General features: G+C 42.5%; 1 protein-coding gene across 8 annotated transcripts in view; it reads right to left on the reverse strand.

Moving 5' to 3' along the window:
* Cpeb1 (cytoplasmic polyadenylation element binding protein 1) overlaps positions 1 to 13,629 on the reverse strand; it is a 97,422-nt gene that overhangs the window by 13,748 nt on the left and 70,045 nt on the right. For 5 of the 8 annotated variants that reach the window (XM_029479985.1, XM_029479984.1, XM_021166888.2 and 2 more), the window contains exons 3-4: positions 10,554 to 10,742; positions 950 to 1,173 (exon numbers count right to left, since the gene is read on the reverse strand). In XM_029479985.1, the coding sequence (XP_029335845.1) occupies positions 950 to 1,173; positions 10,554 to 10,707 (378 nt within the window). In that variant the 5' untranslated portion in view covers positions 10,708 to 10,742. Of the gene's footprint in view, positions 1 to 949; positions 1,174 to 10,553; positions 10,955 to 13,629 lie in introns of those variants that run through there. The other 3 variants (XM_029479983.1, XM_029479981.1, XM_029479982.1) reach the window with 2 other exon arrangements.

Consider the following 13,629-nt stretch of genomic DNA (forward strand, 5'->3'; position numbering starts at 1 on the left):
GTCCAGAGAAGTAAAGGACCTGATTGTAGCTGTCATTCTAGAGACTAGTCTGGACAAGGTAAATGTATGGGCAACAAGAATACTAATTAATGCCAGTGTTCAAAGTCCAGGATGGTGGAAGCTGACCACAGGGTGGGTTCTGAAAGTCATGAATGGGTGACCTCGAAGGTAAGATGAGGAGAAATGAGCCCTCCTGTTCAATTCAACATTTAGCTCACGGCATTTAGTAACTGAAAAGCAAGTTAAGGTGTTATCTTAAACTGAATTTTATTTCAGGAAATTGTCTCATTGCCTCTTTCCCTTCAAGACAAGCACGTAATTACTTGTACCCTCCAGCTCTACTGTATGCTAGCCTATATATGCTATTTATACCATCCTCCCCATTTCCTAACTCTAGTTAACATGGAACCTGCACATCTCACCTTGACTGTAGGTAAAAAATAGGATATATAAATTTGATGATAGTTTCAGACTGTGAGTTGTCATGGGTCAGTGCAAAAGTACAGGAGCTGGAGTCACATCTACATCACAATCCCAGTGTTAATGATTAATTATGACTTATTAATGTCATGTGTTAAAACACCACTTATGAACTTTGGGACATTATACACAGAGGTATATAAATAATATTTTTTAAAGACTAAAAAGAAAACATCCATGTACTTCAAGAAACAGAACACTGACAAGATGCTCACATTTACTTTGAAATCTACTGTTCTCTAACAAGTAAAAGATACTGGACTCTGAAATACATTTCTCATGGACATTCAACGTGTCTTTGAGTTTGCTAAGAATGACAGCCATACAAAGGTGCCTGATGACCTCTCTTGCCTGCATCCTACTCTGAGGCACCCCTTTCAAGCTCTAAGACAGGTACTGTAGCATCTTCCCCTAGGATACACAGATAACTCCACCTCCACACCCCCCAACTCCTGAGCATGTTACATACAATCAAATCTGAGAGATGGTCTGATCCAGAGCTGAAGCCACTCGTGTCTGAGTCAGAGGGGCTGCTAGAACGGGAGTCCAGGATGGGCCGGGTGTCCAGGCGAGATCCTCTAACTGAGGGTGCTGGGAACTTGTCCAAGTCAGACCCAAGGGGATCCAGAGACAGGAAGCTCAAGGGGGCTTTTCCTAAGACATTTCCCAGTGGATTTTGGAGCATGCTTAATACTAGGGTGACAAAAAAATAAATAAATAATAAATAAATAAAAAAGAAGAAGAAAAGGAATGCTCATAACCTCTTTTTCTTTCCAGACCAGGCCCTTTTCCCCCTCCCATGGTCACCCAAGGCAGATTTAACCTCTAAGAGCATTTCAGAAACACAGAACATAATGTACAGGTAACTGATGGTTTGGAAAGCTGGTCACTCAGTCCTCATTAGAAGTTACAGGATGACTGACCACCAGAACTCTTTCTACTAAAGCAACAGCAAAACTGTTCTCATCCACCAGGCTTAGGGAGTGGTGCTACCACCTGAGGCTCTGCCACTGGGAACTTCAGTTATAGTTGTTATTAATGTCTGGATATGCCTGCAGTACAACTGGGAAGTCAAACCATATTCCTTCACTGGCTCTCAGTGTGCTTACTAGATTCTCGCTTTTCTCGTGACATTTTGTTAAAACACAGAATTATGTGTAACACACCACAGACTAATCTAGCATAAGCATGTCTCATCTATAAGTTCTCTTCTGAAAACTTCTAGCATGCACAAGTTTTCTATGCAGCCCCAAATTTCAAATATTTGGGATGGAAGCAGAATGATCTCGTAAAGTTCACTACCTGAGGAAACAAACCTGGTATGAAACCTCTTTCTGATGGCTATAACTCTGAAAACCTCATCTGGATGTATCTTTTAGCCTCCTCTTTCTTCTCACTGGCCTCTTGATTGAAATTTCACAACTATTTCATAACACTGCTAGCCAGGTTCAAAATCAGACAGCAGATAAAAAGTGCTCAGCAAACATGCCCAACTCATAATAACAAATACCTAACTTCAATAAATAAATAAATATATAAATAAACGAATAAGAGCCAGATGTGATAGGCATTTATGCAGCCCCAGTCACGTGAGAGGCTAAGGCAGGAAGATTTTGAGTTCCAGAGACCATGGAATATTGTCAAAAGAAAGGAAATAAAGGAAATAAAGGAAAGAAAGGAAAGAAAGGAAAGAAAGGAAAGGAAAGGAAAGGAAAGGAAAGGAAAGGAAAGGAAAGGAAAGGAAAGGAAAGGAAAGAGAGAGAGAGAGAAGGGAGGGAGGGAGGGAGGAAAAGGGAAGGAAAAATGAGAAAAAGAGGAAGGAAGGAAGGAAGGAAGAAAGGAAGGACGGACGGACAGACAGACAGACCTGAGAGAACTGTATCTTTCATCTACAAGGACAAAGAATAAAAGGGCTTTACTATGAAGTATGGACGAATTAATTCTAAGATAGAAGCTTTGACATTTTATTCATCTGAAGAATAAAGAAGACGTTTGCCTTAGTGAGCCCATGATGACAGAGCAGAGGCAGCAGTCAGCAGTCAAGAGCTAAAACCACAAGCTAGAAGTAGAGAGCTAAATGGACTGAGTCTCTGAACCTCAAAGTCCGCCCCCAAGTAACATACTTCCTCCAGCCAGGGCACACCTAACCCTCCCCAAGCAGCCAACTTGGGGTATTAACAAATCCAGGCCTATGAGGGTATCTCATTCAAAGCACCACACCATCCATCTCTCAAAATGAACCCAAATAACACAAGTATTCAACAAACAGTGAGTATAACTGTCCCCTACTACAGCTCTGACTAGCAAGTAAGTGACAAGCCATCCAGCGCAGGTTTCTTCCCAGATGTCTAAGCACAAGAATAAACTTCTCCAAGTCTGGAGACAAAGTCAAGACATCACTTGTGGTACCCAACTAACTGCCGTTCATGGTAGACCGTGACAGAACATTACACACAAGATTCAAAGTAGCTATTACTACAGCATCAGGCCATACCATTATCCTCAGGCATATGACCCCCTCCCAGATAAAGACACAGTATGTGTGTTTAGCCTTCATTTCCTAAATACAGGCAACATTGTGGATGCATTTATCCATTTATTTACTGTGGCAAAAATGCTTAAATTAAACACTGTCATTCCCATGAGCATGATGAGTCCTGTCCCTTTACATCTTAACCAATGCCAGGTACAATCAGTCTTTTATAACTGTTATTGTTAACATTATTGTGTGTGTGTGTGTGTGTGTGTGTGTGTGTATGTGTGTGTATGTGTGTGCGCACGCGCACCATGCCATGATGTCCAAGAACAACTTTGTGAAGTTCTCTTCGGTCTCTCCCTCCACCTTTATGTGGGTTGTGGGGATTCGATGGTGACAACAGCGAGGAGTTAAAGAGCCAGTCAAGTGCTACAAGTTAAAGACAGAAGCATGACAAAACAGATCAGGAGCAGATGAACAGAGAATCAGCTATTTCCATAAGCTGACAGCTCTAAGGAATGGAGAAGGCAAGAACATGAGTCCTAAGGACAAGGAGGTTCAGGTCATGGAACTGTAAGTGGCTAGCTTAGATTATATTAAGTCTAAACACTGGATAGTTTAACCAAACAGACATTTGAGATATCCATGGTTGATAGCTGAACCCAGGGTTTAAATATATGCCAGGCAGTGGTGGCACATGCTTTTAATTCAGCACTCAGGAGGCAAAGCCAGGTGGATCTCTGAGTTTGAGGCCAGCCTGGTTTACAGAGTGAGTTCCAGGACAGCCAAAGCTATATAGAGAAACCCTGTCTCAAAAAAAACAAAAACCAAAGCCAAACAAATGAAAAAGCCAGGTGTTGAAAGAATCTGAGATGGGGAAGTTCTTGCAAGTAGAAAGGGGTGGGGTGGGCAGGAATAACGATGAGGTAGAGGAGGCTGAGAAAACAAACAGGTTCACACCTGGCAAAACAGCAACTTAAACGCTTCAGATCTGTCCTCCCTGAGGACTTATGTGCAGTTGACAGAGGAGTAACATTTTCTTCAGCAATGAAACAACTGGAAAACTAAGGTGCCTGTATCTTATAAACTACCCTAATGAAACCCTTTAGATCTCTGTCTCTCACTCCTCACACCTCTCTCCCCCTTCCCCCCACCACACGTACCCCTTAAGAAAATTCTTTTGTAGCTGTATAAATAAGCCCTAAGCTTCCATTATGCCCAAAGGCTAAGAATGTCAGCAGATAATATCTTAAGTCTATAACAGAGACTTTTTAGCTTTGCTATAACCTGTCTACTTGGCATTTCAATCAATGTTTGTTTGTTTGTTTGTTTGTTTGTTGAGTCAGGGTCTTAACATTCATCACCTACTGGCTTGGAGTTATCTATGTACACTAGGCTGGTCTCAAACTAGTGATCTTCTCATCTCCCAAGTGCTGAGATTACAACATATAACCACTACACCTGGCTATCATCAGTGTATTTTTCAAGTGCTTTAATTTATGACTATCTTTTGTTACTATAAAAATTTCATCAAACTGTTACCACATTGGAACACGATATTTGAGGAAACCTGAATTTGTGTTCCCAAGGTATGGTCATTCATACTGGGCTCCAAAATAAACTACCTCTATTTTCTTCTAGGTGAGACCTGTGTTTTTGCATCATCACATAGCACAAAGACATATGAAAAAATTGTAAAAGGAAATAAGTAGTTTAAAGGGGTCATAGCTAGGGACACTAAGGACAAGAATGAGCTATGGGAACTATGCTTTTACCCAAAATGGTTTTGATTTTGTTTTGTAAGTGCTTTTTAAATAGCCCCAAACCAACACAGTAGTCAATACAGGTGATTTCCTCCTTCCCTCCAGTTTATTAGATTCACTTGTATTGATACATGTTTTGCCCGCTACAAATTCTATTTATCTCAGCTAACTTGCAAACTGTTAGTATCTTGGGATTCTTGCAAATTATCTTGTCAACAACAGGAATTTATCTACAGAAAGCTTCTACTATGAGCATGGCCTGATGGCATCTTCCCTCAATCCCAAGACTTGGAGGTGAGGCACATGGGTCTCTGTGAGTTCCAGGACAGTCTAGTCTACACAGCAAGCTCTAAGTTAGTTAAAGCTACATAGTAAGAGCCATCTTCCTCAAACATCAACAAAAGAAATCCTCTACTATGGTAGCAAGCCTATCCGAATAGAAAATGGCATAACAACCCACACTAGTTGATTCCACCTTCTCTAGAGACGGTCAGTCATCTATTTTATGATTTGGACCAGGTTCAGTTAAGTTCCTACTAACAGCAACTTTTCCATTTACTGAACATCAAAAACACATCTCAGATGTGACTCTTTCCCTAAATTCTAATAAGTATTAGCCTATCTTAACAAAGTGTTGAGGTTAGCAATGTCCATCCCATAGCAGAGCACAGTCCAGAAGTGCATCATTCACTAGCTACAGCAATCATCACTGAGACCTTGTGTCTACTTATTTTCATGTCCTTAGCACATCTCCTTTTTGTTCAAATCTTTTAAGATCATCAACCACAGATGAGAAATCTCACCTACCAGAAGTTCAGGGGAACTAAAAAGAAATGTCTCAAAAGTTAGGGATGGCCATGGTAAGAACTCATTAAAATGTACCTAAAACACCACTAGAAGTCTGAACCAGAATCTGCATTTTAACAAGATCCCTGTGAGGTTTGTATAGGTACACTAAAGCTTTGAAAACTCCAGCCAAAAACCCTATGTTTTATTACTTTAAGTTTCTAATTACTATACCCTTACTACACCCAAACATGCTTCATATGAAATTATTTATGTTAAAGGTTGGAGCGTATAAATAAAGCTCTTACAATATAATGGAGACTAACATTCAAGGACATAGAAAGCCAAAATGACTATACAGGGCATTTCACAAAGAGTCTGACTTCTAAAAACACTGTGTGGAAGTAGGGGAGAAGCAGAGAGGCAGAGAAACACAGCACCATGAACAATAAAGACTATAAAAAGAATGACATGGAATATAATCACTTTCAGGAAAGTGATGGCCGGAACTAGCTGTATCCTGTAAAAAGCTCACATTGAACAGAAGCAAAGGAGCTAAGGCCTACTGCTTCAAGCAGATACCTGTTTTAAAAAGCAAGACAATTGCTACAGAATTGGTGGGGCTAGAGATGGCTCAGTCATTAAAGGCTAAGGTAATACATTCATAAAAAGACATTACTGCATCACTGGGCACAGGACAAATTTGGAATATAAAATAATAGTTTAATAAATGAATATATCTATTTTAAACTGCCCAAAGAAATTTGGAATGTAAAAATAATAATTTAATAAGTGAATATATCTATTTTAAACTGCCCAAAGTTCATTATTGCTTTGTTATAAACAAATCTAGATAAAATTGTTTACAAAGAATATGTATACACATATAAAGAAAATGCACAGCTGATAAAGGGATAAAACAAATGCCAACAATAGGAGAATCTGAATTAAGCTGGTTTGAGATCTCTTTCAGTCCACAGAATGAGCCAAGTTTCTGGAAACTGTGACCCACAGTCAGATGCCCTCGAGTGACCTGACTGTCCCTTTACAGCCCAACCCGGCAGAAGGTTCCAACTCATTAATGCCATTTCAGAGCACAAGAGACCAAATCAGCAGTAATTATTTTTAGACTGATTTTAAACTTTCTCTACTTTCAGCCTTCTCTCTATGCCAGGTCTCTAGTTTTTCAGCTGAGTCACTGTTGGAATTTTCTGAAGCCTGCCTCCCTCTCCAAGAGTCTAAAGGTGCCCAGATCTGATGTTAGCACTGGCAACAGCAGTGGGTTGGGACTGGAGGCCGTTATCACAAGACACAGCTCTCAGCTCAAGCTCACAGGACACAATCATCAAACACTTGTAATCTAGTAAGTGCAGTCACAGGGAAAATCTTGGAGTCATCACTCCCACCCTAGACATATGGCTATATACTGGAAGCCTGCATTCCTATGTGTACCCTTAGTCCTGAGGCTGCCTGCAGAGTTGAAGCAAATCTGCAGGAAAACTTAGTTGTGCCCTGGACATCCATATTCCATATTGGAGAAGCCTAAACCTTTGAATGCTGGCTCATTAACAGTTTGAAAAAGGTTGGGAAAGCAGAGCAAAAGTCGTTTGTATCATCCCAGGCTGCTCTACCCTATGGATCAATGGGGAAGTCTGCAAATGAAACAGCACAGGGAACATTACATTCAACTGGTCAACCGGACAGAAACCAAAGATGATGAATAGGTTAATCTCATGAGACTTCTAAAAGGGAATTAGAATAGACATGTCCTCTGGCGTCCTCAGGCTGAGTATCTCACTTGCCCACTGGGCTTCTGTACAAAGTGGCCATTAAGAGTTCTTTCTTCCAGGTCCCTCAAGGTAGGTTTGAAATGTCACTTCACTCTCCTGCTGAGTAATGCTGCATACAGAAGAGTCATAAGGGGAAAGGCTTTAGAAAGACAAATCCAGTGCGTGGTTAAGCTGATGAACTGAGACCAAGGGTGGAAAGCGAGTGGGAAGTGTCTGTCAAGTGCCCTCATCTTCAGAGACTTCATCAATGAACAGATCACCCCAGGCTTCTTACTTAGCTACATGAGGTTACCTTAAGTCTGGTCTAATATATTAAGGTTCTGGTCACAGAAAAGGGGTTTAATAGGAAGAATGGGAGGTTTAGAACAAAAGACACCAGGTTTGGAATGCTTAGACAGACAATAGATGCCACTTTGTACTTTTGCAAGTTTTTCCTCATCTGTACAAGCACTAAAATCATGTGCTATGTTGAGCATTAAAAAAATTAAGATATGTTGGCTGTATGTCACTTCATTCCTCAACATGGGGTATATGGTCTTGACATACTACTAAAGGACCTTTTCCTTGATAGTCATAGTGACTGTTTAAGAAAACTTCTGCTTATTTCCTCTGGGTGTGCCCATATATGCACATGTGTGTAGGTAAGAAAAATTTTGGGAGTTGGTGCTCTTTTTTCTACCATGTGGATCCCAGGGATCAAGCTCAAGTTGTCAGGCTTGGTGGCTGTGCCTTTATCTGCTGAGCCAACTTACCAGTCCTAGAGCTCCTTAATGACAGCGATTTCATCCTATTCACTGACATACCTGCAGTACCCAACAGTTTTGGCAGATAGTGTGCAATGCCCGAGTGAATATTATAGTCAAAATCTTCAGTCAAGAGCCCTATGCTCCAACCTTGCCTAATGCACTGTCAAATACTTAAAAGTGGTAGAAGACAGTCAGGTATGGGGCTACAACTTACTGGGGAAGTATCATTAACCAGAGTCTAAGCAATAACAGGCTCCACACAGAGACAAGAGGATACCAGGCTGCTTGCAAGTACAACTCACAGATTTTCTGAAGCTATTGAACTATCTCCACCCTTCCTCAAGAAACTGACTGAAATTGGTTTTCAGATGGAAAGCAGTGTGGGCACTGGAATGTGGGCTGTTTGTTCCCGCATTACTGGCAAGGGTGCACGATCTGGCACTGCAGCTGGCTGGTGGGAGGGCTCCATCCTACTCTAGGAGACAGCACCCTCATATGGGCTTTCCACGAAGGCACAAAGCTTAGGAAAAGGGGAAGGCTACCACCACAGCTCCTAAAGGCAAACACAGGATGGAGATGAGGAGTGAGGATGTTTTAAGCCCCAGAAAGCAAGAGATACTCATGCTAACCTAGCCAGATCACTGCACTGGGGCCAGTCTCAAGTCTTTATAAATTCTGAAGTTCAGACTGCAGCCCTTCCCTAATCCACAAAATCATGTATTATTTATTACTAAATGCTTGATATGGAAAGTAAAGAAAGACACCCCCTTTTCAGACTAATAGCTCTAAGATCTGGTTCTTCAGAGGATGGGAAAGCTGATACAATCATGCCTAGACCTGGCTTTTCCTTTTATTTTCTTTCCTTCCTGAGACAAGGTCCTGCTACATTGCCCAGGTTGACCATGAATTCCTAAGCAGACAATCACCTTACTGTACAGCTGTTAGAACAGGCTTTCTAAGCTTCAAGATGGACACATCTAAATTTCCATGGGCCTAGTTACAGTTCAGAAGCTAACTCTGTAGCTAAGACAAACAGGAGGAAAGAAGGGCCACACCCCAATTGATGCCAGCCAGCACAAATCAGAACTAATGACCACACACAGGTGCTCATCTCCTGCGTGAGCGCTTCTTTTGCTCAAATACTGTAGAAGTAAAAAAAGGACAAGGCTTGTTTCAAAGAATACATAAAAGGAAGTACTGTGGCCTCCAAAGCAAATGACATTGAATAGTGACACATTTCCTGGCCTAGAGAACAGAGTACTCATCAACCTCCCCACCCCACCCCCCTAAAAAAGCTGGAGACAGCATTCAAGATAACTTTACCTTCAAGGGATCCTACCTACTAACCAACCTTCCTCTTCCCCAAAAGCGCTTTCCTAAATAAAACAAAGGGGTATTAAAATGCCTAGTGGACATCAAGAGTACCAGACTCTGCAAAGCATTTTTTAAAAACACCTGCATCACACAGGGTGGAGGCCAGAGAAACCAACACAGCAGTACCTTGCTGCCATGACTCCTCTTCCTAGACTGGGAAGGTATCTGAAAGGACAGTGTACTCTACTGCCACCATCAAAGGCAAATGACTACACATACACCAGTTCTCCATATTCCCATAGAATCTGCTAATACTTTTGCATTGTGATATAAAGTAAAATATACTGATTTTTTTTTTTAGTAATACTATAGCATTTAAATTCACAATTCTTCCTGGAAATTCTATGATTTTTACCTGATTAATCTTCCCCCAAATACCACAAGAAGGGAATAAACAGGTAATGGGAAGGTCTGAGCAGAAGCAGTTCAAAGATTTGTCAATAACTCCCTGTAATTTGTTCCCATTAATCCTATATCAAGAAGATAAGAGATGCTAAAGGGGAGTGGCCTCTCATCCATTAGTTACCTTGAACAAACAGACAGCCTCTCTGTGTATCTGGGAGTTACCCTAGCTATCCTCCTCCCCAGCCAGTCCTTTTCCAGGATTGATGCTCTTAACCTAATGTTAAGGCAGTCCCAATAATCAGATGAAACTGCTCAGTTAATCCCCTCTTGCTATGACTCAGGGCTACCCAACTTTCACATATAGCTCTTTAGTTTTAAAACCACTAAACAGAATCTGGTCATTCAGTAATCAGTTCCTTAATTCCCCTCCCCCACCTAAAAGTGTTTTGCTTCATCATCTCCAAGACAGGCCTGGGCACCAGGGGCTTAGATGGATCATATCTGCATAAGGTTGAAACCTTGGGGACCCTTGTCAGGGCTACCTCAGGTGTAGACTTAAAACTCCAGGGAATTTGTCAGGGCAAATAGAAAAGCTGCATCTGCCTTTACCAGCAGTCTCTCTCTATCTGTCATGCAACACTCACAGCTACCATTGCTTGCAAAACAGCTCTGTGTTGTGTGTATATAGAGGGAGTGATGCAAAGGGGAACAGAACAACTGTTGCTTTGGTATCTTAGCTCACCACCCCACTCGGCCCCCTCCCCTAGGCAGCCACGTATTCTCTTTCACTCACCTGACTGTGTGCTGCTCTGGGCTGAGGAGTCTGAGTCCTGGGTGCTCCAGGGTCGGTCCCAGCCAGTCAGACTGAGGGACTGCAGGCCAAGGCACAAGCCATTTGCATCTGGGAGGCCACGGGGAGATTCTTGCGCAGAGGTGGGGAAAAGCATCCTGCTTGTAACTGTTTCTTCAGAGTCCTGGAAGTCTGCTTTGGAAAGGAGAACAGCAAAACAAACCCCTAGAGTTAAGGGTTGTTTTTCTCAATACTATTAACAATAAATACCACCAATATTAGTTTCCTCAGGTTCAGAGGCAAGACATCCAAGCTGGCTAGATGCTGCAGCTGCTGACTCTGTACTTTTGGCAGCGTTCAAGCAAGAATAGTTGCCATATAGCCCCCTCCCCACACACACCCCTATCCCGTCTGCATTACAGACTAGGTAGCATGTGATCAGGCTGCTGATGCTTCCCGCTGCCAGTGACATCAGCTGGCTGAGCCTAGCAATAGAGAACCGCATCATCTCTCACAGAACGGGGCGGAGGAGGGGGAGGAGCAGGAGGGGAGGACTGGGAGGAGACTTGCCTCCAAGGGAAAGATAGCACAAGAGCTACTTGGAATAGTCTGATGCAGTATGGTTAAGTCAGGGTTGTGAGAAAGTGCCGTCCCTCCAGTCTCTCTCGGCAATGGTGGCCAGTCTGCTGACAGCAAAAGCCAAAAGCAAAGCAATGTGGACTGCTTGCCTGTACTGATCTGTGCTCCTGTCGCTCCCTCTCTCTCCTCCTGCTCTCCACCTCAAACCCCTAAACGCACTAGTCCTGGACTTTCTCCAGCTGCTGGCTCAAGCCCTGGCTTTGTAGCCCAATGAGAAGCTTCACAATCCTGCTAACAAAAAATAAGTAAGTAAAGAAATAGTATCTGTATGCTCCAGTGGCCTCTGAGAAGTACCTTGACACAGCATTGTTTACCACTGAAGAATGGGAAAACCATCAGAAAAACACTGTATATTTGGACCCTTGGGAACAAGACCTGGTGCTATGGGACTGTCTGGAGCTGCTTATCATAGAAAAGAGGGAACAGCCTTTTGTGCATGTGTGTGTGTGTGTGGGGGGGTGAACTTATGAGTCTATTCTAGGTACATCTCACAGGGCCTGGCCTACAACTTATATATCAGAAGGAGATATAGATAAGATCCATTTTACCCAGGTTCCCTTATACACCAACAGAATATATACTAGCCACAGGTGGACACAAAGCTCTTCTTTTCCCTTTTGCAACTAAATCCACAGATGGCACAACTACTCCCAAAGTAGTATCTGACAAGCCACACTAAGAGAAACAATCTCTCACATCATCTGGCTGTCAGTACTGTTTCCCTTGCATTTGTCTTTCCAGGATCCCTCAGAGTGATGGTTGGCAAGCTATGACTACCACTGACACCTTTAACGCCTATGCTTTCTTCAGAGATACTGCCCAGGAAGAACCTATTTCAGTGACCTGACCCCACCCCCCAGCTACAATGACAAAATTCAACTTCTTGTGCTTCTGTCATTTCCTTTTTACTAGTATCTCTTTTCATAGAAATCTTTCCCCAATGTCCTCTTTAAGGGCCAAAATTGCTTATGCCTCTACGAGGCTGGCTGGCAGTATTCCATTTGCCTGTTCACACCCTTGCTGCAAGGAAAAGCAAGCAGGTAATCGGAATCATGCCCACCCGGGACTGATCGTACAGAGTCTGAGCCAGTTAAGACAGTGGGGTTTGTGCTGTTCGCCTGAGGAATGTCTGGCCAAGCTTTCTGCAGCACATTCTGAACCCACCCAAGCAAAGACCCTGGGGGGGGGGGGCGGGACTCCTTCTTTTGGAGGATTTTTTTTTTTTTTTAAAGCTGAGCTGCTGTGTCATCCACCTACATTATTCCTGTCTGGCTGGAGATACCCTGCTTGCTCTCTGTGTGTCGAAGCTATATTCTTATCACTGTACAGGCTGAGGAAGAATGCACCCATATTAGAGCTGTCCCTGCCCCAAACTCTGCTCTTTTGCTCCCCTATGTCCACCTTTCCTCCAATCTAAGGCTAGACTGTTAAATTAACTCATGTCTTAAATATTTCTTTTTCCTCTTAAGCCATTCACTTCTAGGTCAGCAGAATGGCTCAATGGATAAAAGCACTTGCCACCAAACCTTGTGACCCAAGTTCAATTTCCAAGACCCACAAGGTAGGAGGGAACTGATTCATGCAGTTGTCCTCTGATCTCCACACATGTGCCTTGATATGCATAGGCATGAACAAGCACACATGCAAGCACACATGCAAGCACACACACAAGGAACAAATTGACTTCAAGAAAGCATTAGGTTGGGTTTATTCTGGAGATACAGAGATGGTCAAATATGGGTAAATCAGTGAATGTTATAAATTGCATAAATAGACTCAAGGACAGAGTTCACCTAATATCTCAATGGATAAAGAACAGACCTCTGACAATATCCAGCATCCCTCATGGTAGCAGTCCCAAAGAAACTCAGAGTAGAAAGAACATAGTTCAGCATAATAAAGACAAGATGTGACAAACTTATAGACAACATTATGCTAAGGGGGGGGGCCTCAAGCATGTCTACTGAAATCAGGAACAAGAAAAGAATGCTCACCTTCTTAACTCTCATTCAATATAGTGCTAGCTAGAGCAGTACAACATAGAAATAAAGGGCACACAAATAGAAAAACAAGAAGTCAAAACAACACTAGTTGTAGATGTTAGGGTTCCATATATGAGATCCTAAAGACTCCACCAGAAAACCCTTAGAACTGACAAACGCGTGCAGCAAAGTGGCAGGATACAAAATTAACACAAAACTATTAGCCTTCCAAGGTACCAAAGACAAACTGAAAAGGGAAATAATACAATTCCCAATAATATAATTCACAAGTTAAGAAATAACTTGGGAGCTGGGCGTGGTGGCGCACGCCTTTAATCCCAGCACTCGGGAGGCAGAGGCAGGCGGATTCCTGAGTTCGAGGCCAGCCTGGTCTACAAAGTGAGTTCCAGGACAGCCAGGGCTATACAGAGAAACCCTGTCTCGAAAAACCAAAAAAA

The sequence above is a fragment of the Mus caroli genome, chromosome 7 (assembly GCF_900094665.2).
Source record: "Mus caroli chromosome 7, CAROLI_EIJ_v1.1, whole genome shotgun sequence".
Classification (NCBI taxonomy): Eukaryota; Metazoa; Chordata; class Mammalia; order Rodentia; family Muridae; genus Mus; species Mus caroli.